General features: G+C 39.9%; 1 protein-coding gene across 1 annotated transcript in view; it reads left to right on the top strand.

Annotated features, from left to right (window-relative positions):
• Nucleotides 1-23818, top strand: part of GABRR3 (gamma-aminobutyric acid type A receptor subunit rho3) — a 32273-nt gene extending 8455 nt beyond the window's left edge. Inside the window, exons 3-9 of the mRNA XM_074816829.1 lie at nucleotides 9202-9269; nucleotides 10806-11029; nucleotides 13966-14048; nucleotides 15404-15544; nucleotides 18317-18469; nucleotides 20853-21049; nucleotides 22065-23818. Coding sequence (XP_074672930.1) covers nucleotides 9202-9269; nucleotides 10806-11029; nucleotides 13966-14048; nucleotides 15404-15544; nucleotides 18317-18469; nucleotides 20853-21049; nucleotides 22065-22367 — 1169 coding nt within the window. The 3' untranslated portion in view covers nucleotides 22368-23818. The remainder of the gene's footprint in view (nucleotides 1-9201; nucleotides 9270-10805; nucleotides 11030-13965; nucleotides 14049-15403; nucleotides 15545-18316; nucleotides 18470-20852; nucleotides 21050-22064) is intronic.
• The last annotated feature ends 2691 nt before the right edge of the window (nucleotides 23819-26509 follow it).

The raw sequence follows: 26509 nt of genomic DNA, 5'->3' as shown, positions 1-26509 counted from the left end.
TGCTCTGTACAAAATTTAAAAACTACCCACAGGCCTTCAGTTTATTACCATGTTGTTCCTGTGTTGCTGAGCACTATGATGATTATTTCTTCATTTAACTAAATTGCATGTGGATAAAGGGAGTATTCAATGGGATGTTCACAGTTTGGATTCAATTTTGACTCTTCTTCATGCAAGTTAAAATGAGAAAGCTGCCCCACTAATGAGCTTTGCCTGAGCCTTTGTGTCACCAGTTCTGTGTTCGTGATTCATGAAAATAGACTGAACTGCTCTGGAGTATGAAGCCAAAACAAATATATGAGGACCAATAATCAGGTGTGTAAACAAACATAAATCTGGGAGGCTAGCTGAGCTTGTGGAGCTATTCTTGTTGCCATCATCTGTTGGGACCTGGGGCCTGGCAAGCATGCCAGGAGGGAGACCTGGCGTAAGAAGAGCCTCTCTGGATGCACTGGGAGAATGTGAAAGGGTTTCTTGTTACCCTAAAAATTCTGTCTTGTCAAAGAGCAAAAATCTTGCCTGATTTTGAGCAATAGTTGAGATACATCTGTTTCTATTATGCAAGAGGATTACCTCTTGCATAATACCTGTCTAATATCAGTTATTCTGGACATCTTCTTGTTACTACCTGCTTTGCCACACAAGGAATTTAAATTTTTGAGAGTGTCATCTCAGAAAGGAAGTAGCATTTCCACACAAGCCAACAACAGTTTGGGAGGTACTTTATCACTGGATCATCCCAGAGAGCAATACTTATGATGTACATAAAAGCAGCTTTCAGAATATACGCTGTGATCTGGCAGTTGTAATTTTCCACAGGCAGTGAGGATTTTTTTACACCCAGCAAATCTGTACCAGGCTTTTTCCCCTTGTCCTTTTATTTTCAGATGACTAGTCACAGAGCCCATTCAATTCCTATTGAAGCCAGCTGTAGTTTTTCCACTGACTTCATTGCACAGGCCTCTCAATAATCACATTGCCATGGATATGATTTCAGCTATACTCCTGTCTTTCAGAAATAACTTTCAGCAGAAGAGTGCATCAGCTTTGCTCCTCTTCTATCATCCACATGCCATAGTGGCACGGGAGGCACGTTTTTCAGTCACATCCAATAGTTCACACACTTCCAAACTTTCAGAATTCTCTTAATATGTCGAATACGTACGTGGGAATCTCTCTAAGACTAAAACATAGATCCATTAACATTTTTACAGCACATAGTGAAAAAAGGCTCAGTGAAATGAATGTTGATCCCAAATTTATACTCCATTGTTCCAAGCTTACCATTGATTTCAGTGATGTCACAGTAGTAAAGAATGGTTTGTTTTTCGCAAAAGGCAGATTAATAAGGCAGCAGCAGGGAGTTAGTACACAAGTGTGACCTCATCAGAGGACAAAACTCACCAACTGAAACATGAATCTGAATAACATACCCAGAATTATTGTATGACAGCAGAGACAGAGTACAGGTTTCTCTGAAGAATGCTGATGATTAAGTGTGCAACAGAAGGAAACTTTAAACTAGAGAAGGTGAAATTAGAGATACTGTTGCTACAGTCATTGCCACCGCGATCATAGCATAGCCCTAAACTGCATAAAGACCTACAACACTGTGGCCTCATGTATTTAAAGCAGGTGAAATTTTGGGTTTGTTTTTATCAAATCTAATGAAGCATTTCAGTACTGTGATTCATGAAGGGCTTGTATCTGTCACATGCCACAGTGCATGATTTATTCAGCTCAGCACAATGCATCAATTCACAATACTGATGGGAGAAAAAAGAACCAGGTCAAAAGAGCTGGGTGAAAAACAAGTATTTAAAAATTATTCTTTACCTTTAGAAGAGGGAGAATTTTTTGCCCTCTTCTCTACCCCATTGCAATTTTCTGGGTATGTCTGGGAGTTGGATTGACAGATTTTGTTAACATGGCTCCACTGTGCCCCTTTCCCTGAGAAGGTCAATCGTCCTTTGCACCAGTTTGGGAGAACAAGCAGTGGGAAAATTCATGCTGTCTTGAACCTGCTGGAGATCCCTCAGTTCAGGGAACTCTTAAATCTAAATCTGGCTTGTTTGATTTAGCCCCACACATGCGAAGTAAATGAGGCAGACTACAGGACCCAGAGTTTTTTAGTATTTATAATTAAGTAACAAAGGAGAGACAGAAAAATCACGTGCTGAATTTGATTTGTAAAGTGAGCAAACATGCACAGGAAAAAACCTGGGGTAAATGAATGTAGAACTGTTGGATACTGATGCTGGTGGCTGCAGTGTTACTGGAAATAATTTTGACTTTGTTCACATGACTGGTTGTTTTCTCATGAAAGTATATCATTGCTCTGTGGACGTAAGAGAACATTTTTTTTTACCAAATGGACACAACTGTCATTTATAGGAATGTATTTTGGCATTCTGTGGATTGCAATGCCATTTCAGCTGCACAATCAGAATTTGACTCTCTGACTGTTGATTTTAAAATTTAGTCCTGACATTGTCCATTTATTAACAGATTAGAGATCAAAGTCTGAGAACCATACTGTGTCAAGATGAAGCAAAAGCAGCAAGCTGCTAGCAAGCTGTTTCTGCATTTTTGCTGTAGAAATGTTACTTTGTCTGCAGTTCATTATACAGTGAGGTTGATTGAAGCAAACCAATAATTCAGTGTACACAAACGTTCTTTAAAAAACTAAACTTACATTGTGACATTGCACTTATTCCCTAAACCAGGCTCTTGGATTGTTGTTTGGGGGGGGGGGGGGGGGGTTGGTTTTATTTTCCTTTCCTGGATATTTTTTTTGTTTTGTTGCTGCCTTCTGTGTAATGTCATGGTCTTCTTTTGTTTGAAAATCTTCAATAGATGGACCCCCATTGATGCAAACAGATGTGGATCGGCATAGTGATTTGAGTAATTCTACTAGATATTTGACTAGGAGCACGGATGTTTCCTTTGCTCAAACAGCTTTACCAGCTGCATTGGTGAACGTTGTAGGAATTATGTTTAGTCCTTGTTGCTTCCAGAAGCACTAATAAAGGCCAGGAGACGGGTATGTGAGGGGTCCTGCAGTGGTATAATAATGCCTGCTGGTTCTGGTAAGGCTGTCTGTCTGCATAGGTCTTACCAAAGAAAACAAAAGACTGTCAGTAGACTCAGAGTCTTCATGACATATATCTTCATACTACTATGGTCTAAAGGACTTCAACTGATTTTTCAGTAGCCTGATAAACTGATAATCTGTGAGAAGATAGCCTAAATTTGGACTGGAGAAAAAGTAATAAATTAAACTATGTTGCCAGCACTTCTTGGAATGGTCATCCCCATATTTTAAACTTGGTGAGAAGGGCTGAGCACAGGCCAGTATCAGACAATGAAGAGACACTTCTAGCAGCTCAGATCTGAGGGCCACAGTGCAGGCTGCCTTAGTAGCCAAAACTGTGTACTTTGAGAGAGGTGTTAAAGCGAGTCCTTAGAAATGCTTTAAAGTTACTTTCTTTTCTACTATATGTCTATTTATCCTATTATTTTCTGAACTATCTTATTTCAAAATACTGACAGAAGTCATTGGTGTGAGCTCTTGACTTCCTGAGTTCTGTCTCCACTTACTAAAAATTAACATTGCCATGAAAAATATCATAGACTAGCATATAGAGGAGGTCATTCTTTTATTCCTCTGTGCCTTGGTTTTCCTGACAGTAAAACCCTTCCATGCACTCTTTGAACTATTTTGCAATCTAAATATTATGGAACCACACGATCGTTGTCACTGCATACATGCAAGTTCTCACTGTGTATATATATATATTGAAGCATGACAACTTTATTTTTCTTTTACATTGTGTCTTAAGGGCCCATCATTTTCTATGCTAACAGTGTGCTAGTTAAAGAAGTTTTAAAATTGGTTCTATCTGCTTTGTCAACCAATATATAGGATAACAACATTATCAAGTATTATAAATGATAGAAAAGAATTTAGTAGTGTTTAGCTGGTCAAGAGGTAACAGTCTTTCCAGACAACTTGCATCCCAGTCTGCAATTAAGCATAATCTTAATTCCAAATTTTCAGAGGGTCAGAAATCCCATAAATTCACTTCCCCTTGCGCTTCCTCCCTCCTCAAGCTAAATTAGAAACATTTAAATTCATCTGAAGGTAAAAGGGGTGGAAAGGAAAGAAAATAGGGCCCAATGAATGTTCAAAAATGCTGCAATTCTAAGAGCTCTTTGGACCAAGTTTTCTGCACCACACACCTCCCTGAAAGAATCAGAAATATCTTCTCACTGTGGTGGAGAAAACTTACTGTGATGAAAGTGGAATTGTTTGTTCTCATGTAACACTGGATGGAATAGCTGGGGTCCAGAACAGAAGAGGAATATTTTGGTAATTTGCAAGGCCTCTAATAGGCTCCTTCTCATGATTTTTTTCTCTTACATTGCCAGTTCTTCCATTCCAAGAGTTGGCTACTGCTAATACCAATCCACCTTCATTTCTTACATAAATAAGATGGTAGAAACAAAACAGTAACAAGAAGAAAATAACATTGCCAGTAATGCTCCTGTTTCAGCCATTGTCAGAGGAAAGCAAATACATCCACATAGCTTTGCTTCCCTGGGGCTTGTTTGCATTTCTATCTGTTTTTCTTCCTCTACAGGCCCACAAGCCTTTTTTAGAAGAAAGTACTCCTATAGACCTTAATCCTTTCCTGGTCTCTGTCTCCTACTGGGAGCTTTCTGTAGACCTACTTTTTTTTCCAGCATACACTGTTACAAAGCCAATTGGCTGGTTTTTCTAAATTCAACATTTATCTTATGGAGTTTCAGGTGCAATCTGCTGCATGTTCAAAGGTCTGACTTACAAAAATACTATAGAATTCACTAAACCACTTATTATTACTGTAGAAATTGATCCTAAAATGCTAAAAGGATATCCTTTTTACGTAATATCCCTTCTAAAAAGGGTATTATAGAATTTGCCTTTCGTACTATCTATTAAAAAAATTCCATGCTCATCAAGGAATTCTTTTGCTATGTTTAAACCTTTAACATAAAAGATTGGAAATGGCTTGTGCGAAGATAAACCCATCTGAAAACAATCCTATTTTTTCTGCTGAGGAGTAATTATCCTGAAAATCTGTGGAGCCTCCATTGTGAAAATCACTAATCCCTGTAAAATAATGATTTGTAGCAACGCTCCAGAAGCAACTGAAGCTGCTCAATTTAATAACAAAATCCTCTCTGCCATCCCCAGTTTTGTCAAACTGGGAAATAAAAAACACAGCTTTGCTCTGGTTACTTTTTTTCAAAGTGAATTTGATGGTGCCTGATGGTCAGTCAGAGATTGAAATTCTCAATATAATAGGGAGAAAGCTGTGGTGCAGACATAGAGGTAGACTATTCTGGGTGGTTTAGGATCCTTTCCAATGCTTATTGAAATGGTCTTTTTAAAAAACATCCAATCATGGTAAAAAAAAAAATCCAAGTGATTAAGAAATTACAGTTCTCAGCAACCTGTTCCCAATAGTTAATTATTACTGTTTCTAGTAGAGTTGGTTTTCAATCACAGAAAGAAACGTTCCCAGAAAACTGCAAAGCTCAGAAGGCCTAGACCAGAGCAAGGCCAATATGTATCTTATGGGGGTGGTGGTCTTAGTGGCAACAATATAAAAGTGTTTCAGATTAGGAAAGTGAACAGCACACTGAAGTGACCGGGGTTGCGTATATGTGTAGTGTTTAGTATATTTATCATCTGCTTACATTTATTGCCAAAGTGGAGTCAGAATAGGAAGAAAATATTTGCAGCTGCTATGATCTGTGAATAATAGGTCACGGCTGGGGTTAGGGGATGTGGTTTAATAATTGTCTGTAGTGAACGCTAGACTGAACAGTATTTTCTCATTAAGCAGCATAAATACGGTCTTTGGCCCTTCCCCAGATAGAGAACAGAAATCTCTTTGTAAGGAGTCTGTTTCACGGTTGCAACATTTCTACCTAGTCAGGAAGAAATTTAATTGTAACAGTTTCCTTTTTATTTTATTTTTAGAACCATCCACTGTAATTCTCCTGGCCGTAGCTTTTGATGTCTTTTATGCTATTCAGTGTCTCCACTGACTTGGTTTTATAACAGTTCCCAACTTAGTGCAAGCTGTCCTTTCAAAGAATCAAGCGCCTCTGCATGTATTTATGTATAACTGGTGCTTCAGTTTGTGTGCATGTAATCGACGTAATCATAAGCTGCCACTAAATTCTATTTTTGTGATCAGTTCCTTTATATCTGCCCAGATGAGGTGAATGATTGAATGCAGTTGTGTCCACACTGGCATAGTGCTTGTTGGGGTAGGAAGTTGCCTGTAATTTTTGCAAATCCCAAGAAAGTATTAGGACTGCCCTCATCACACTTTTGAGCAGCTGTCACTAAGAAAAACATTTTCCTCACTACACATGATATATGGCTTAGAAAGCCAGCCATCTTATTCTGTGATATGGTTTGTGGGTAGCTCCTGGCCTGTTTCAAGACTGTTGATGGTAGACATTTAACTTTATTTGCTTTAGATTTGTCCTTGACTCAGAAACTGGTAAAGCCATTGTTTTATGTAGAGAGCTGCTCCCCTCTCCTCCCCTTCCACCCACATAGTTCCACATAAGAAGAACTAAACCCACTGTTTCTAACATGCTAGTCAAAGCAAATAATCCCCCAAAGTTTTAGTAACAGCAGTTAAGATCAAATGTATGTCTGCATATGAGCACTTCCAGTATATCCTACCATGCGCCTCTGCCATAGCCCCAGGGTAGGGGTTTGGACACACCTACAGTATCAGGAAGGTGAAGCTTCATGGTGGGTAAGGTTCGATAATACACAGTTCATCTGCCTGTTTGCAGTCACTCTTAAGCAATGCTGGTAACCAACAGGCATTTCTAAGTCACAAGCCACCTCACCCCACTCTAGAATATGCCCGTTACACTGCATGGACTTTAAAGGGAGCCAAAGGCTGAGGACAGATTTCTGTCTTCAGTGCTGTTAGTCAGCTTTCGTACTGATCGTGCTCCGAGGCCGGAGTGCTGTGCTTCTCCAGCTCACCTGCTCCCTGAGCCACCCTGCCTTGTGTGCAGCTCGCTCAGGTGTCAGCTCTGCAATGCAGGCTTGTCCTGGTTCTTCATGCAAATGAGGAACTTGATAGACAACACCTCATCTTTCTGCAGGGTTTGCATTTAAATGGTGTGTGAATGTCATTTGAGAATGATGTTCACATCATGTATAAATCTCACAATGACTTCTACTTAGGCTAAACCTGTGTTTAGTTTACAAGATAGTTTAGACTTCAGTGGAATACTGAGCAGATGTCTCCACTCAGATTACAACCAGGCATTTTTGTACCAGTACTTGGTACAAGTTGGTATTTAGCATAAGTAAACTGTGTGGTGTGGTCAAAACAAAGACAAGAAGTGGTCAAAACTGGTTTAGGAGAGGCATAAAAATTTTTATTGGTTTGTGTGAAGAAGCCTGGCTGGATATATACATTGATACTCTTGTAGTCAACCTCTAGGGCAGATGTCTCCTGCTGTCTCTATTCTCCAAAAGAAGCTGCATTTTCCCAAGTGCTGTCTAGTGTTCTACTAATAAACTACTTGACCAAACTTTGCTGTCTGGAGTCCTAAATTTTGTTTTTAGCTTTTACCAACAGAGTGAGCGATGCATTCCTCTCAGAGGGAGACGTGATTTCTGCGCCAGACAGCACAGCTCTTGTCAGTGCTGAAACATGCTCTGGTGTGCCCTGCTAACTCTGAACACATTTTACCTTGCTTTCCCATGCATAACACACCTTCATCTGTTCCGTGCAGGGTCAAACCCTCCATTAAAAAATACAAGTCAAATCAAGAGATTTACAAAGTGAGATTTTAAAATCCCTCAAAAATCGTTGAAGATCTCTACTGGTAAGAACTGGAGGGAGCTGTGTAATACTTGAGGGCTGCTATTTTAAGGATCATTCCAAAAAGAGACACAGTATTGTGGCTGGTTATCAGCAGAGTATTTCTGGACTATTTTGGCTTGACACTGATAAAAGTAAAAAACAAGAAAATGAGAAAGCAAGTTAAAAAACCTGTTGCTATCTCCTGCTGTTCAGACTTCCTTGTACTCGTGTTTGGTACTGGGTTATTTTAAATGTGTACTTTAAAATTATTTTAACTGACTATTTTTAACAAAGGTAATTGGAATCCATGTACAATAATTACTATCGATTTTCATGCCAAATGCAGAATATTGTTCCGGGGGTGTGTGTGTGTGTGTACTCATATATGCGCAGATCTCTCTCCTCTCCCTCCTCCGTAAGGAAGTGATTAGCCAATTGCTTTAGTGGAATGACTTGCTGCTGAAAATTACACAGGTATATAACCCGTATGCAACTAGATCCTTCATTCTAGATATTGTACACTGAAGAGACTGGAAATAATTTTATATTTTGCTGTAATTTTTAATTCATTTTTAGTCACTACTGTAAAAATACAAATATGGTTTTATAATTTGTTCATTCAGATCCCATCGTATTATAAACTCACAGCCTTTTTCAGTGGCATGAAATAGTGGGGCAGTATATAAAATCAAGTCACCTAGTGGAGTTTGGTATGTATTGTACTTGGTAATATATTGTGTACTCAGTAATACACAACACTCCATCACAAAACATGCTTAGTATGTGTATAGCTTTTCCCTTATGAGGTAGCGAGCAAGCAATCCTTTTTCACAAATATCTACGCCAAACTCTAAATAGTTAAGGAACTAATGATAATTAGGAGGTGTAATAGATTTTTTGTTTGTAAGTGTGGGAATAAGCATTGGAACTGTTAAGAAAACTTTGCAATCTTTGATTTGTTTGATCTATCTACTCAGCTTTTCCCTATGACAGTTCTAAGTAGCACTCCAAACAGTTCATTAGCTTTGGCACTACAAGGAAGCTGTCACTGCTGTCCAAATTGCAATGCCAATAACAACTAGTCTGGCTGCAAAAAGATCACTGAAGATTTTGTACGTATTTTTACAATTGTTTAGCATCAGGTTTTACTTTGTTGTCATGGTCTTTCTCATTCAGTGTTCTAAGGTGGACAGACCATGGTAAATGCTGGGATGGGGTACTCTGTATGTTGCTAATACACAGTCTTCCCTTTAAAAATATGGACTGACACTCCTCATCACTCTTTCATTCTGTTACATTGAAGGGTCGCCAATACCTGTGGGCATTGATGTGCAGGTAGAAAGCATTGACAGCATATCTGAAGTTGACATGGTAAGTTGATTAGTAGAACTGGAATAAAGCATTTCAGCCAAAATTCAGGGTCTCAGAAACATCCAGCTGGATGATATAGAATAATACAGTTAAAGAAAGCAAACCTTTAAAGAGTACAACCTTGCCTTGAAGCATGCAAGTCATTCTCATTTAACCTAATAAGTGTTTTATAAAAGCACATGTTGAATTTCTCCCTGGGCAGGAGGAACAGATCAGAGTGGATAAGTGCTCTGAGTTGGGAATGCCAACCGTTCAGTAAACGCCATGGGCTTCCACATGAGCTCTTAGTGCTCTGCACATTAGATGATGAGGCCTCATGCCCTTTGCTTCCTTTACTTATGCAGATCTGAATATTCCCATAATTTCTGGCATGGGTGGAACTGTGGTCATAACAAATGGAAACAGAAAGGTCAGTTCCGGGAATGGTCCTAGGAAGGAGACACCCTCACTGCAATCAAGGACCTGCACTGGGATGCAGACTATTCATTCCTCAGCTGAAATTGTCACTAATAATGCCACCCAGACATTAGTGCCAGCTTGCTCTGTCCTAGAATAGAAGGGCATGTTAATTTTGCACAGAGATCTCGTTTACAATATCTTTTCATAGTGAGCGTAGCTCTAGTTGTAGGTGTTGACTTTGCAATGAGATCTGTCGGTATGAACCCCTGCATTCCTTTGCAAACCTACCCGAATCATAAAATCTTATTACAGGGGCGTAAAATCATATTACAGGCGGAGACCTAAGTATCTTCCTAGTATTCTTATCAGAAGTAATTATTCTACAGAGATAAATGATGTCTGCCTAATAATGCATAAGTTATACAGGTGAGCACAGAGCAGTCAGGCTGTGCAGAAGCTCAGGCTGGGTTTGCAGCATGCTCTCCATCTCTTTCCGCGTGTATATTTGCAGTCATGTTATTTCTCTAAATGGGATGATAAAATATTTGTAACAATCTTCCATATTTTTAAAAAATCTGTAATTCTTGTAAAATTTGTTTACTCCTATGAAATCCATCATATTGTTTCTTTATAATGCATTTCATTCATAAACGTACTAATCTAAAACCCCTGTGCAATATTTGTACAAAATGCACAGATTAATAGATTTTACAAATTGACCTAATGATCATGAAGAACTCAATCCCTTTGTAAAGGAACCACAGTCCATTTTGGGGAAAGCTTGTGAAGACTTCCAGAGGAAACCTTTTTCCATTTGCCTTTGGTTGGATTTAAAGTTTCTTTATCACTTCACTGATGGCCCAGTCCAGCAGATCACTGAACTCTGTAACTTTTATCTAAATATAATTGAAGTATGAACCTCAGACTCCAGTGACAAGGCAAACAGCCAGTATCTCAGAGGTAGTTCTAATCTGTATTTAAACTCATTGAGTGGTGTTTGATTCCTCGCATTGAGGATCCTCCAGATGATGCCCAGAGAAGAAATTGATCCTTTGCATGAGTTGATTACTTTGTACTGTTTTCTATTGTATGTGAATAAAACAAGCATTGTCTTCTTCTATTTTTAATTAAACAAAGGACTTCACAATGACTTTATATCTCAGACATTACTGGAAGGATGAGAGACTTTCATTTCGTAGTAACAAAAACAAAAGTATGACTTTTGATGGAAGACTGATAAAAAAGATCTGGGTACCTGATGTGTTTTTTGTACACTCCAAAAGATCCTTCATCCATGATACAACTGTGGAAAACATCATGCTCCGAGTATACCCTGATGGCAATGTACTCTTCAGTCTACGGTAAGAGCAATACCCTTTTATAAGAAAATACATGACTGCAATTGTCATGGACCAATAGTTTCTACAGTGAGAAATTACTGGAAATACTTGCAGTTAAGATTCTGATACTGGACTGGCATTAATTCCCTGGCATCAGATAATAGGAACTGGTGACCAGTGTGCCAGTGTGAAAATACATTTAGGATTGATAACATATAGATAACATTTTTCTCTCATTCACATATTGTTTCCTGTCACAGGATAATGGCAGTTTTTCCATCTGTTGTAAATAGTGCTGAAGTTTATCAAGTGTTAATTCATTGCCAGTGGTTTTAGCAATATTGCAGTAGTTTTACTGTTGAGTACAGTAAAACCCAAAATTATTAACAAAGAACAAGTGTGGGTTTTTTTCCCCTGAGTCTTTTAAAAAGTGTCTGTCTCATCTATTTTCACCCTGGGATATCTGTAAACATGCCATTGATATTAATTGGGGCTCCAGATAGGCATGGAGAGCAGATTATTGGTGCTGATACCAGCTATGTTAGACAGGCGTTTTGTGTGACTACAAGGAACTGGAAAGTGAAACAGCAATTCCAGGACTGGAACAGCAAGGTCATTAAATGTGTCTCCCTTCTACCTACATGTTAGTGCTTTTCTTTATGAAGCAGATTTGGATGATGTGGCAGAAATAGTTTTAATGGAGGAATTTTCTCCCTAGGGTAAAGGCCCTGAGGCCTGTGCATTGCAGAAATCACAGTTCTCCAGTTTGTTGCTAATTAGGACTGTACACAGAGATGGTATTTCATCTAATCTGGATAGTCTGAAGATTTATGCAAGCACTTGAGATTTTGGCTATGTAATAACTGTTCCAGCAAGTAATGAATTTATCTAACCTCTCATGAAGACATGCAGAAACCCTCTCAACAACAGCTGTACACCACTTTAACATAGTGTATGTTCAAGAATCACACTGACCAGTAGGAAACAATGAGGTGAAGTATGTATTTTATTGCTATATTCATTTCCATGCTTCATGAGAAAGATAGAGGGATCAGACTACACTAAGGCTTACAGCAGTGGGTCTCCATGTGAGGGGTATGATATACATTCAGCCAGGGGAAGGAAGAGTGGCGACGAGACATAAGATGGGCAAACACATTCTGTCAGCTTGCTGGAGAGGTAAAGTGTCATCAAGATTAACAGCAAGAAATTATGCAGAAATCATTACAAACCAAAGGGAGCATGTGATGGGAAGGACAGAAATGAAGAGAAAGGAAAAAGCAAGATGGGAGGGAAGGAAAAGGAGGAAGTAGAGCTGAGGGACAGGCACATTGTGAATCAATTTGCTACATTTGCTCATTGCTCGGACTCCCCTCTGTGACAGGAGCCCTTGCCCTGTGTCCTGCATCACATTTGCAACCTGGTGCTCTACTTCTCTTCCTCGCCCTCGTCCTCTCTGCTCCCACAGTTGTCTTTCCTTAACCCTGCATCACCAGATGGTGTGTACTGGGTGACTCCTCCTTGCTCTGGCAGGTGAACTCGCAGCCAGCCTCACCCTCCTCTGACAGTGAGTAGCAAAGCCCCAAAGTTCCTGCCAAACCTGTGGATTTCTTCCTGGGCATAAGCACAAAGGGCAGGAGTCCTGTCCTCTTCTTTTCCTTCTCTTTCAGTTTTTATCAAACTGAGAGGCAGGGAAGGGGTGACCTAAAGGCTGGTGAAGCAAGGTTTAAACATTATTAAGGTGAAACAATGTGTTTCTAGCCTGAGTGGTATTAATGTGTATGTTCCTAAAGAATCAGACGTTTGTTAAATCACCCTTTTTGTATTGCTAGTTTTACATGCAGTGGGTAGATTATATTCCAAATATTTATGTGCAAGAAATCTGCATATTCCACAGTTTTTCTTCAGTGCCTAGCATCTAGGATTTTGTTGAAGCAAAGTGGAATAAAAATCTAGATTTGTTGCCAAATTAGTCTTTTTTTTTTTTTTTTTTTTTCCAATCAACATTTTCTGGTTGTTCCCCTGATCCTTTAGTCAATAGCTAGAAAACAGAAACAACATTCACAGTTGGAAGTCTTGTGCATGATTTTAAAGATGTAACACTCTTACAATCTCATTTCAAGCCTGTAAAATCTTACACTTGTAAAAATTCAGCTACAGTGTGATTACCGATCACAAGTTTTCAAAGATGACTTATATAACCAGTATATCCCTTATCACTTAAATCCCTGTAGGATTCAGTTTGGGGAAAACTGAAAAATCAAACACCAAATGACATGCAAGCTGTGACAAGAAAGGGAAATCTGGCAATATTTACATATTTAAATTGCTGCCTCTAGCCTTTTTGTTTGTTTGTTTATTGGTTAAAATGTCAAGGGACATTTATCTTCTAAACATTTGTGAAAAAGCAGGTGGAATGCAAAATAATGTCTTTACCAAGATTTCCTTAAGCTTTTTAGAGTATGAGGCATTTCCATGGAGTTGAAGAGTAGGCTTCCAGAAATTGCAGCTTATCTTTTTATGTAATTAAATATTATAACCATTCTATCTGGGAAAATAGCACTTGGAATAATACTTGTTCTAATCTGTAATATTATCTACTTCAATCTATGAGAAATCCAGTCAAGAAATGTGAACTCCCCTTGTTAATCTTCGTAAGTGTAACCCTTCAAAGCAAAATGTGTGAAAGGGTAATGAGGGATCAGGCCAGTAAAGGGTTTAAAACTCAAATGTAATGTGCTTAATAAAAAGACTATTTATGTTTAAAAAATATGTTATCTCAGTGATTTATCGCACTATCTTGAAACAATTTTAGAAGTGTCTAAAAAAAGTAGAAAAACTCAATCATTAGGATTCTAAACAGCAGATTGGTTGGGGATCTCACAAAGATGTCTGCACAGCCCTAAGGAAGTGTGAAATTTTTCATTTAATTTCTGTTTCTCTGTCCCTTTCTGCAGAATAACAGTTTCTGCTATGTGTTTCATGGATTTCAGTAGGTTTCCTCTGGACACTCAGAACTGTTCTCTACAACTAGAAAGTTGTAAGTTTACTTCAGACCTGTTCTTCCCATGTGCATTCTTACCAGCACTCCATCCCATTCATAATACCTTTTTCACTTATTTTGATGTGTGACCTGAACCCTTCAACCTGTACATATTAAACTGTGGCCAGTTTGGGATCTTTCCAGAATTCAGTGATCTTTGGGAAGATAGAAAAACCATGATGTATCCTGCCTTGTTTCAACTGGGTGGATATTCCAAGGCCTAAATCTAAAAATGTTTCCCCTGTCAAAAATCATGGGGTTTTTTTCTGAAGAAAAAAGTGCAAGCTAAAAGTAAAATAAGATGTCAATATAGGACCTTATGGAAAAATGAAAACGAGTGCTTGTGTTACTGTGAAATGACAGCTTTCTCACCCCTGACTCAGTTGTCTGTAGTAAGCTGTAGAGCTGGACAACAAAAGGTAATTCTGTTTTGCAGAGCCTTTTGGTATCTCAGAATTTATTCTTGTTCGGATTATGAGTAAAACTGGGATGCTGGTTTGTTGTTTAGTCTTGGAAAACAGAACAGATGCCCACTGTTCAGGCAGTCTGCTCAGTGTGGCAGCTGCAGAGCCCGGATCCTATGTACCCTGTGACCCTGAGCATGTCCCCCATCTCTCAGGTAAGCTGCTGGCAGGGCACAGGACTGGGCTCCACTTGGAACAAGATGGAATATCATAGAATCATACAATCATAGAATGGTTTGGGTTGGAAGGGACCTTAAAGCCCATCTAGTTCCAGCCCCCCTGCCATGGGCAGGGACACCTTCCACTAGACCAGGTTGCTCAAAGCCCCGTCCAACCTGGCCTTGAACACTGCCAGGGAGGGGGCAGCCACAGCTTCTCTGGGCAACCTGTGCCAGTGTCTCACCACCCTCACAGGAAAGAATTTCTTCCTTAGATCTAATCTAAATCTGCCCTCTTTCAGTTTAAAACCGTTACCCCTTGTCCTATTCCTACACTCCCTGATCAAGAGTCCCTCCCCACCTTTCCTGTAGCCCCCTTTAAGTACTGGAAGGCCACTATAAGGTCTCCCTGGAACCTTCTCTTCTCCAGGCTGAACAACCCCAACTCTCTCAGCCTGTCCTCACAGGAGAGGTGCTCCAGCCCCCTCATCATCTTTGTGACCCTCCTTTGGACCTGCTTGAGCAGGTCCATGTCCATTTTATGTTGGGGGTGCCAGAGCAAAATATGGTCTTTGCAAATTTTTCCATGTAAACTAACTGGCAAATTGATGTGAAAAAAATGTTTCTTTGGGGTTTTCCCAAATTGTTTGAATGGTCTCCTATCCCTAAGAAAAGAAAACAGAAGCATTATTCCAGCAGAAGATGTGACTTAGTTTTTACTTTCTCATAGATGCATACAATGAAGATGATCTGATGTTATACTGGAAACATGGAAACAAGTCCCTGAGCACAGATGAGCACATCTCCCTCTCCCAGTTTTTCATCGAAGAATTCAGTGCTTCCAGTGGACTAGCTTTTTACAGCAGTACTGGTACAGTAAGCCCCTGACATTAGAAGAGAGAAGCACAGGACACAACAATGCAGAATGTCTCTCACATTCAAATTAGTTGCTAATAAATGACTGTTACTGCTGAGAGATCTCAGTCAAAATGGGGTCTGTCAATCACACTGGTCTGTCAGCCTAAGTCCTCGTTTCTTTTTACATTACCAATGTAATACTTTCTTGATATTAAAAGAAGGGGTCATAATATTTGTAACAACATCTGACAATAAGAACCTGAAAAAAATGCACAACAACCAAATATATGCTGTTGTGAGCTCTTGCAAAATTGTGGTACTTCTCTGAAAGCCACTGGAGTATTTGGTTTACAGGAATCTTTGTGTTCTGGTTATATAGAAAAGATTGAAAATGCAAACCCTAAAGGGTCAAATACTAGAAAGCAAACAAGAGGAACCCCAGTGTGTTTTATTGTCTAAAATCTCCTCGTTTTTGGAGCCGTAAAATGTCATTAAAAGTCTACTAGCTATAAGATTTCCACATGAGAGCATTTATAACCTATTGAGGTCTAATTCATGGTTTGCTTAATGTTCCATGTTTATACATAAAGCTGCAGAAAAAAATCCCTTTATGTCAGTGCTACATTGTTTAAATACAGGTATCGGCCCCAGACAGGTTTTTATTTCTCCCTATAGATCTCGAACTATACTTTCTGTCAAACTGCACAAGGCTTTAGGAGTTATTATAGTCTTGATTTCATGCAAGGTGGGTTTTATTTTCTTTGTATTTGTACATGCATTTATAAATTTTGAAATAATTCTCTATGTAAGTAGTCTAACCATACATTTTTAACCGGATAAAATAGCATGCTTGCTACTGTACTTTCCAGTCTGAGTCAATTCATTTCAGTGTGGATATTGCCCTTTATATCAAGGCAGATTAATACAATAGAAATTATTGCATACAATATGATGAAATGCATAACACTTTGGAAAAAAGCCTTTAAGACATTCGGGGAAGCTGCAAATAGATTTATTTACAGGATAGCTTCTTTTTACATTTAAAAAAGAGACATTCAAGTTTGCAGTGGCTGATATTGAATGAAGAAATTCCAGTTTAAATTATGATCCAGCCTAAGCAGTGAGGAATTCACAGCTTGATCAGGTTCTTCATCCTTATCTCTTGCTCGTGTATGAGCTAAGAACAGAGCTCCAGCTTTCAAGAGTCACTGTCATGTGAGAAGAGGGCAAGTGATACCTCACTACCATCACTGTGCCTCGCTGAGAGCTATGTCAAATTTGTCCTTGTTGCAAGAAGGAGACTGGGATGTTTTCCACCAAACTGCTATCACTGTGTGTCGAATCTGGGTTCCGGGAACTCAGCTGGCTTCTTTCTGCCTTGCTATTCTCATCAAAAAACCACTTATGCAAGCAGATATTGTCTTGTGCACAACAGTACAACCTCATACCACCCCTGTACCCAGAGCTTGCCGCACCTTCACAGCACCTTTGACTTTGCAAAGTGTAACTGCTTAACACCTACATGCAGACGCTTTGATGATGAGCTTACCCAGCAGGGTAAAGGTGAAAGGAAAGCCTTTTTTTAAGTCGCAGGGACCTAATGGGAAGCACCTGACACTGGGAAGTATCTGAATAATGTGTGTACTGTATCTGTTAATTAGAACACTGCCCTTTGTAGACAAATACTTTTCTTTGGCTTTGAGGTTTTGTTTCAGTCACGAGGTTGCACTTGCTCTAGTTCTTTTATTTTGCTTCATGTTGGAAGAAAATGATTACACACAGACCTCACCCCCCAAAGTAAGTAATAGTGGGGAACAATCGGCACAGCTCTAATAGGAGCCATCTCCCCCTGAAGAGTCTCTGGCAAAAAACAGACAAAAATGCTGCTCACAAAGCAGCCTTCTGCGTTTTAGGTTCTGCGCAGCCTTTCTTGTGAATCTCAGTGAACTACACATGCATAGCATTTAGGCTTTTGGAGTTCCCTGGCCTCCGAAGGAGCAACAATTAATTCATTTTTGAGACAGTCATTTTTAAAATCAAAAACCTTCTCCACAACTGAAAACACATAGAGTGTGTTTAATACTAGATAGGGTTATTGAGATATTCTTTTTTCCAAAGTCGCTCTCTGTGATGGCACAACACAAGCTCATGGATGTCTCTATTTGTACTGGGCAGGCAGATGCTGCGCAGCCAGCCACTTTCGTCTTCTTTTCACCTCACAATAAACCTGATTTCCCTCCCATGGCATGAGGTATAGCACACATGCTTTGCTGCACAGACAGAGCATGCCCCAAAACTCACTAGATGGCACCCTTTCCTCTGAAGTCAACGCTGGGCAGGCAAAGCGGTCTAACTGTAGGAAAAGAAGTGCTGCTTGTTGCTGAGTATTTGCAGCGTGAGAGAAGGCGGGGTACTTTTGGGGGGAGACAGGGTGATGGCTTCACTGTCCTAGCTGAACTGACATTTAGATTCTGTCTGTATTCTCCAGGCAGTTTCACTTGAAGTCTATTTACTGTTTTTCGATTTCTTAACCTCAATTATAGTACAGCATTTTATTTAGGCAGTCATGATGCTGCACTCCCAAGGCAGCAGTGTTTTCATGAGGTATGACGGACAGTCTGTAAAGCACTACATAAAGCCAAGGTGGTGGCAATATTTCTTAGGCGTTTTACTATTACTGGTGTGGACACACCATTCCTAGTGGAAGGAGGGGGCCAGTGAACAGAGCTCACAAATAACACCGTGCTCTCCTCCCCCAACCTGTTTCTCTCTCTTTTTTCAATAGGTTGGTACAATCGACTTTTTATAAACTTTGCACTCCGAAGACATATTTTCTTTTTTGTGCTACAATCCTATTTCCCAGCCATGCTGATGGTGATGCTGTCTTGGGTTTCATTTTGGATTGACAGAAGAGCCGTTCCTGCCAGGGTATCGCTAGGTAAACCTTTAATGTATATTCTTTTGGGAAGTATAGAATGGATAGGGGAGAGGTTCTAGAGTTACCTTAGCTTGTTACTTACACAGGACATGAGCAAATATATCAGGTAATTGCCTGAAGAACACTATTATTGCCACTGTTGTCACTACCACAAACTCCTTTAGTCAACCTCTACATTTGGAAATAGGATGTTTGTTCAGACTGGTTTTGCTATATTAGAAAACAGCTCACACATCACAGAAGGAAAAAAGGATGATTGTACAGATTTCCCTATGCAGAATTTTACTTCATTCCTTTTTTTTTTTTTTTTTTTTTTTCCTGCAAAGACTGGGTTTTTCTCTCCCTTTTCCCAGCAAAGTAACAGGTAGTAACAGGTAGTCAGATCCCTCCCCAAATCCATGGTTCATGAGAGATACTTAATAGGTATACCACAATCAATGTAAAATCTTTGCAACTCTCCTTTCTCTTTAGAAAAATTTGCTGTCTTCCTACCAACTTGGAACCAGCTTCCTGACTTGTCTATGTAGCACAGCCTTTCTTTGTTAGGCACCTTGAAAACGTTTGCTTTGGCGCCTTAACTGTGCAAAGCACACAGGCTTCTGTGGAAGCTGAAGAGTAAGTTGGGCATCTTTCTGCTCTCACAGTCTTAGTTCTGAACACCACAGCTCAGGAGAAAAAGACTAATTACAGTGGGTTTTTTATAACATTATTGTTTTTCTCAGTGATGAATCAGCTGATACTACTTCAAGACTGCCTGTGTTGGGAATTTAATGCTGATGGCCTTTTACATTTTTTCAAGTACATTTTTTCAAAGATTAGCATCTCTGAAAATCTGATGGAAATCTAAGATATCTAATGTAACTATAATGCATCTGAGTCCTGCACCTGTCAGTTTAAGAATTAGTAAAGAAGCACCTGTTCTTTCTTCTCACTGATGTTAGTCCCAGAAGCCAACTGTATGTTGCCATATTTCTTAGACAAGTGAAAATGTGAGGATCTTTGTTAAAGAAATAAACTTGCATGTACTGAGGGAGCCTTCAATTCTTATCTAATTTTAATTATTTTAAACTGTATCAATCTAGAAAAAATAGGGCCGTAGCTACCTCAGATCCCTTTCTATCGGCACAGTCTAAAGCTAGTAATACATGAGATATAAATCTATTTGTTATTCTAAAAACAAATTATGGTACCTTTGACCTACTTTTATTAATGCATCGACCAATTTCTTTTATTTATAAGAAATTTAACTTCATGTTTAAAAATAAAGTTTTAATTCTCAGTAGGTCATTTGTAATGTTGTCAAGATGGTTTTGCTGATCCTGTTCTTTAATTTATATATGGATTTCTGCAGAAGGAGTTCTATGAATAACACACATTTCATTAGCATAAGCATACATAATTTATAGCCAATGTTAACAACAAAGTTTAAAAAGCTTAGCTCCCTAACCTAGAGTATACATATTTTAAATAAATTGATTTCCTCTTATATGGTATATTTCAAACTCCATCCTTCAACCTAAGAAACTTGAAGAGAGGGAGGGAAAACTGTTATATGTTCCAGTGGACTTGAACTATCATAAAACTGGAGAAAGGCTACACTGAGCCCCAGCTGAAAGGCCATGCTATCAGCCAGTGCTGTCTCACAGATGTTACTGAGATGTTTTCACCTCCAGTGTTATATTAATTTCTTTAAAAGCAGGGCCTGGGTTGGGTGTTGGGTGTCGGTGTTTGGTTTTTTTCTGAGATAGAGCAAAACAAAATGAGATGAATAGCAGCATGTAAGAGGAGAGATTGAAAAGATGAGGGTGAAATTCTGGACACACTGGAGTAAACAGAAAATATTTCTTAGTTTCAATGGATAATAGCATTTTTATGCTAGAGTGTTTTTAGAGAGCCATGAGGTTATGACAGCGATATACAAGCTCATATATGTTCTCAAGAAGTACAGTTTGAGAAGGGGCTAAGGGGGAAATTGGTGATTCTTTAGTGATTCTCCAGGACAAGAAACTGTGTAGTGGAGGCCCTGGCTCTGGGAAGTGAGGGAAGACCACACATCTGCTTTCACGTCTCTATAGCAGTGCCTAAAGCTGTCACAGAAATGCGTTCCTCATGCTGCTGAAACACCAGTGTTGGGTCCCCGCTGTTCGAACCCGGAGTGCCGCAGCTCTAACTGCACGCACTGAGCACAGAGATGATTTACTGGCTTCAGTACCGTATGTGATAGGTCCTTCATGGTTCACTCCACTTTTCAGAGCCTGTGCAATGAAGTTAAAGGCAGTGTCAATCATATGCTCTCACAAAGCTGTGCTGTCCGAGCAACGGTGATGAGCTAAAGGGAGCCAGCTGGCCAGTGTTATGATAACCTCCCCTTTCTCTTTGGCAGGTATAACTACAGTGCTGACAATGTCAACCATCATGACAGGAGTAAGTGCCTCAATGCCTCAAGTGTCTTACATAAAGGCTGTGGATGTGTACTTGTGGATCAGCTTCCTTTTTGTCTTCCTGTCTGTCATCGAATATGCAGCAGTGAACTATCTCACCACGATTGAAGAGAGAAAGCAACTCAAAAAAAGGGGCAAGGTACAGTCCTCTGTGGTTTTTTGCCTTCAGAAAGCATCACAGAAGCCACAGAGTAATCCTGATATACCACTGTGATAACAGTACAGTAGCCATCTCTGTGACTCCACTCTGTATCTCACTTTTCTTTACTTGGCTGAAGGGAGGAAATGTATCATCCTCTTTCACATCTTGAGATGGTCTGTGCTTTCTCTCCCCTCCTTTTCTTGTAGCAGAGGTTAAGGAGTACACCTCCTGATTTTTTTTTTGCCTTCCCCCCCCCTGCTGAGGAAGGTAACCCTCATTCTGTTCACAAATACCTATTGATCAAGGTGTTCTTCCTCTTTTTGAAATATACCCCAGAATGCACTCATGTAATATTCCTTCCTGTTTCCTGTGAAGCAGAGTCTATTTCTCCTTCTCCTGCTTTGCCATTTTCAATTAGGAAAATGGGTTTAATGCTGCCTTTTTGTCCCAAACCCAGATGAATGACAAGGTCATTTTTAGAAAAGTGTGCCTGAAGCAGAAATGTTTACAAGTTAAACATTTGCTTTCTATGAAGCACTCGCTTAAAACCTTTGCTTCAAGAATATCCCTCCATGTAAACTAATTTGTTGGAATATCACAAGGGGAAAAACACAAAAAGGGTGCATATGTTGCTCACATGATTTGATAATCCCATCAAAAAACCACTCATGGAAATGTTTGAAGGCATTTCCCACAACTCCAGCAACGCAGACCTACAGGAGAGGCAGTGTTTGATTTTTCTTTTTCAGAAGCTGGAGCACATATTGCCAGTCAGAAGCTGGCAATAATCAGACAAGTGTGTTTTATTGCACGTACCCCCTTCCTTGCTCACGTCCTGCCCAACGGGGCAGGCCCCACAGATAGCAATACTGTGAGGTAGCCCCGTTCTCCATATGCTCTCCATAGAGGGAACAACACTGAAGGGAAAGCTGTCTTTATTTTCTGTTTTATATATTTATAATTTGCTGAAATGGCTTCTACCAGATGCAGAATAACCGTTCTTTGTTGCCAGGTTTCAGGAACGTACAGCATTGATACAGTGCAAGCAATGGCTTTTGACGGCTGCTTTCATGACACGGATGTGGACATGGACCTGACTGATTTCTCAGACCAGTGTGAAGAGCATGAGACTCAGGCATGTGCAGCCAGCGTCTCCGATGTGGACACAACTCAAATAAAGAGGAAGAGATCTCTGAAGGGAAATGTGGGCAGGATTATTTTACAGAACAATCATGTTATTGATTCATACTCCAGGATTATATTTCCCAGTGTGTATATTGTGTTCAACTTTTTTTACTGGGGTTTGTACATATGAACAGAAACTGTTATAAGCTAGATATATAGCACTATAAGCTTATAATGCTATACATTGCAGGGTAGCATCGTGCTTTAAAAATAATGCAACAGCAGTAGAGGAAAGGGTTAAAAGTTTCCGAAACCGACTCGTGCATCATACCAAGGCTGGTTTGGTTAGCAGCAAAACTGTTAATGAAAAACTCTCACTGGTTTCTTTTTCAATTATATTGTGCAATTGCAAAGCTACAATTGCAATGGGGCAACCTAATGCACATGCTACTACTGCAATAGCTTAGAAGCAGTTTGCTCACTGAGAGACCCCTTTGTCACACACCTAAACAGACAGCAGCTCCCACCTGAGGTATTATCCAGTCTCTATCTACACTCTAACCATTCATCTTTGATCAGCCTTTCTGTTTGTTCTCCACTTGTGGTCCATTTTAGTAGGCAACTGGCACCAATCGCCTTCAGTTAGCTCCCATCCTTACTTCACTTGCTGCATTTCGATTTTGCTAGGCAACCTGTATGCACCTCAGCAGCCTTTGTCCTCGGATGGTAACTTGAGGGAAAGTGATTATAGCCTAGCAGTGGAGTAGGGACCAGCAGAAAAGCAGGAAGCAGAGCTGATGGGGCTTTGTACATTGGGCATCATCAGCACCTCAAGAAAAACCCTCACCCTGTCAGCTGTCCCTGACTTTCCACAGGACCATTGGGAAGGGCCTCTAATTTGGAGAAATCTTGCTCATTAGTCCCTGAGGCAGCACAGGAACAATGTCCCAGACCCGATGCACTTGGTATCTTGCAGTCACCTCCCAGGTGACAACTAACATCACCTGCACAAGCTATGCCCCTCCGGTGACACCCACACACCCGTGCCTCACGTAGACCTGCTTTCTGCGTAACTGTTAATTTCAGAAACATGGGCTTTGAGGCAGAGATTTTAGAAAACATTGTCAAGAAAACAAACAAACCACATCTTCAGCAGAATCTGGTTCTTCTGCTTTATGTTGCATACATGAGCTTGGGGCTTTGCCCCCTCCCTCTCCCTTTGGCTTTTGAGATTGAATGTTACAGTGAGAAGTCACGTATGCCTGCTTGCAGCAGTGATCCCCAGCACAGCTCAAGGTACCACGCTGAGACACACAGGCAATAAAAGGAAGCAGCTGTGGCAAAACAGAGCCATATACAGGAACCCTGTCAGTCCCAGATGAATCCTGCATGGACATATCCTTAGGTTCAGGCTAAGAAGGTTGAATTAAGGATGCTCAGGGACACACACACAAAGTGTTCACAGATTCCAGAAAAGAATCAAGATTATTTTTGTGACCTTCTCAAATAAGGAGCATTTTCCACTTAAATTCCTTAGGTTTGTCTGTCATTTAATGGAGTGAGTTTGTATTTACAAAGTCAGTTCAAAATGATAACTTTTGGTGGCAAAAAATGTCACAAGGTAAATGCTTGGTCATTGCTTGGTCACGATTAGGAAATGGGAATAAATTTGGAAGCCTGAACCACTCTCTGGTTTATTTGATTTTCCTGCTCCAATATTGTTTGCTTATAGCATGGCGATGTCTCCTACTCTTTCCCAAAGCTGCATTTGTCAAGCTCCCAATTTCAGAGCTGGAGAAGCTGGTGACACACTGCATGCCGGGTGATTGAAATCTGATGGAGTGAGTGGGGTACTTTGGCAGCCAGTTTGCTACCAAACAAATGATCAGAGCTAAAACGGCTTTGATACTCTTCCAGGAAATCCTGTCATGGAAAGCAGAACCGTACCAGGAATCACAATGCTGGGAATGTAAAGCCAACAGACACACAGGCTTTGGCAACAGCAACAGTGCACTAGACCTCAAGCTGAGCAAATGTGTAATATGAATATATAAAAAAATACCATGACATCCTCGTTACTGCACTGCCATTATGGAGGCATCCTGCACAGATGTTCCGGATTGCCTGACAAGATCCCATCTAATTGCTCCAGATATGTAATGTGTGTCCGAAACTTCTCATGTGAACTAACATAACATCATTGTTTTCACATAATCTTTTTTACCTGCCTTACAGGAAGAGGTATTCGTTGCACAGTCAACTGAATCCTCACCCTCCAACAGAAAAAATACCCATGTGCTTCTTGACATCAAACAGTTCCCTCTTCTAAATTTCTTATAGGATCTGCAGCAGCAAAAGCCCCGCAGCACAGCATGCCCGAGCCCTGTGTAGGCTCTGCAGCAAACAGGCCCACACATGGAAGTGTGCAGGAAAAGAGATTCCTGCCTGTACTGACCTTCTGGGCACATCCCATACTGGTGCCCCAAAGCTGCACGGCTTGCTTTGACGGAGGAAACCATTAGTTTGCAACTTTGCAACTGTGACTGTAACCATTGGCAAAGCATTCTCCCCACGGAGAGTACTACACAGCAAGTTTTATTATATAATGAAGAAGATTGCACATTATGATGATGAAACTTAACTGCATAATTTTACAGCCAAGCTTATAATTTCTATCTTCTTAATGCAGTAACAGGGATATCAGGATCAATTATACTTCAAAAATCTATTGCTTGTATAAACAGTAAAAAATAACAAACAGTATTTACATACATTATTTCTTGTTTTGAGGGCGCTAGAGGGCTGACGAAAACTCACATAACCCTCATGTGAAGCTTGTGTTATCTTCCAGAAAGGGATGGTAACAAACAGTCAATTTGTCTGGACAGACCAGCATGGAAGTCCTTAAAAAAGCATTCACAAGGATTTCCCATTCCTGTTACTTGTGGCTGATTTTACAGCCAGTCAAATCTACGGGTTTTACTTCCCACAGCGTTTACTAAAAGTTAAAACATCACAGCCATTATGTAAATACGTATTTGTTTGAGTGTTCATCCTAGTGGTATTCAAGCAGTTATGCCAAGAGTACTTTGTGGATTTGGGAACAGAAATAACAGCTTGTAATGGTCTCTGTGACCAGCTGAGGTGCAGGATGTGGCCTCCCTATTTTTAGCATCTGCTGCTACACCCATCTGTAAGAAGAAAACATCCTGTAAGCGTTCATTTAGGTGATGCAGACTTTTAAGTCTGGAGAACTACTTCATTCTTCAAAGCTTTATAATACTCATGAAAGAAGTAAGCAGAATTTCATGCCAGTGACCTATTTTTCAGACAGCTACAAAAATGTGTGCCTTTGAATATCCCAACTATTGGTGTTTACACTAAAATAGTTCATTTAATAAATTTTGCAGTGTCCTGAATGTTGAGTGACATTGCGATGAACTAAGAATGCGTCAGAATTAGAAAGCAGAGAATAGCTCCTTTTTCTTCTAAAGTCACAGCCCAATGAAAGAAAAATGCTTTATAGAGAAACTTAAATTCTACTAATTTGTAAACATTTGTACAATTAGGACAACCTTAGGTTCGCTCCTGGCAAAACATCTCTCTGGTAACCCATCCACACACCGATTAATCTCTATTTCATGATCAAGTGGCCATGGTGTTTTGGGCAGCTGGTGACCGAAGTGGTCCAGGTTGATAAAGGAACAAGGACTGAACAGGATGAGCAGTGTTTGCCTTTTTCCCTCCTCCACCCCCTTTTCCCGTGTATTATATTTTGCCAGTTTCTTTATTCAGCACGTAGGAGTTTGCCGGATGCATTCCTGAACACAGGACCCACTGGAATCACATAATATGTGTTCCAAAAGATCTAGTTAGTGCCAGGGAAGCAGGAGTTAATACTGTGTGAGTAACAACTACACCACAAGGAGGAACAGGACTGCCAAATCATTTTCTATAAAGAGAGGGATTTGAACTGGTATTTTAAGTGTGAAAGGCTCTATTATTTTCCTCCAGGAGTTGTTGATAGAACACAGTCCCCTCTCTTATCTTCTAGTAACTTACTTATGCCCAATCTAAGTACTTACGTGAGCCATCCACTGTGAGGCTGCTGAGGTTTCCAAAATTCACCTTTTGCTGGTAGTTCTGCTTTGTACCCTTCAAGCTATGATTACACAGGAACAGAACTTTAGCAAAACCTACCTAACAATTTTTCTGACGTCTTTCAGCCAATGTAAATTAAACCATTAACAGGCATATTTAATACAGGTAACTAAAAATATTTCTAGAAGTTTTCATGTGCTTGTTGAGGATTCTAAAAATTTCTTCCAAGGA

The sequence above is a fragment of the Strix aluco genome, chromosome 2 (assembly GCF_031877795.1).
Source record: "Strix aluco isolate bStrAlu1 chromosome 2, bStrAlu1.hap1, whole genome shotgun sequence".
NCBI classification, from domain to species: Eukaryota; Metazoa; Chordata; class Aves; order Strigiformes; family Strigidae; genus Strix; species Strix aluco.
Note: the sequence above shows the minus strand (reverse complement) of the source record. Positions and strands in the feature narration are given on the sequence as shown.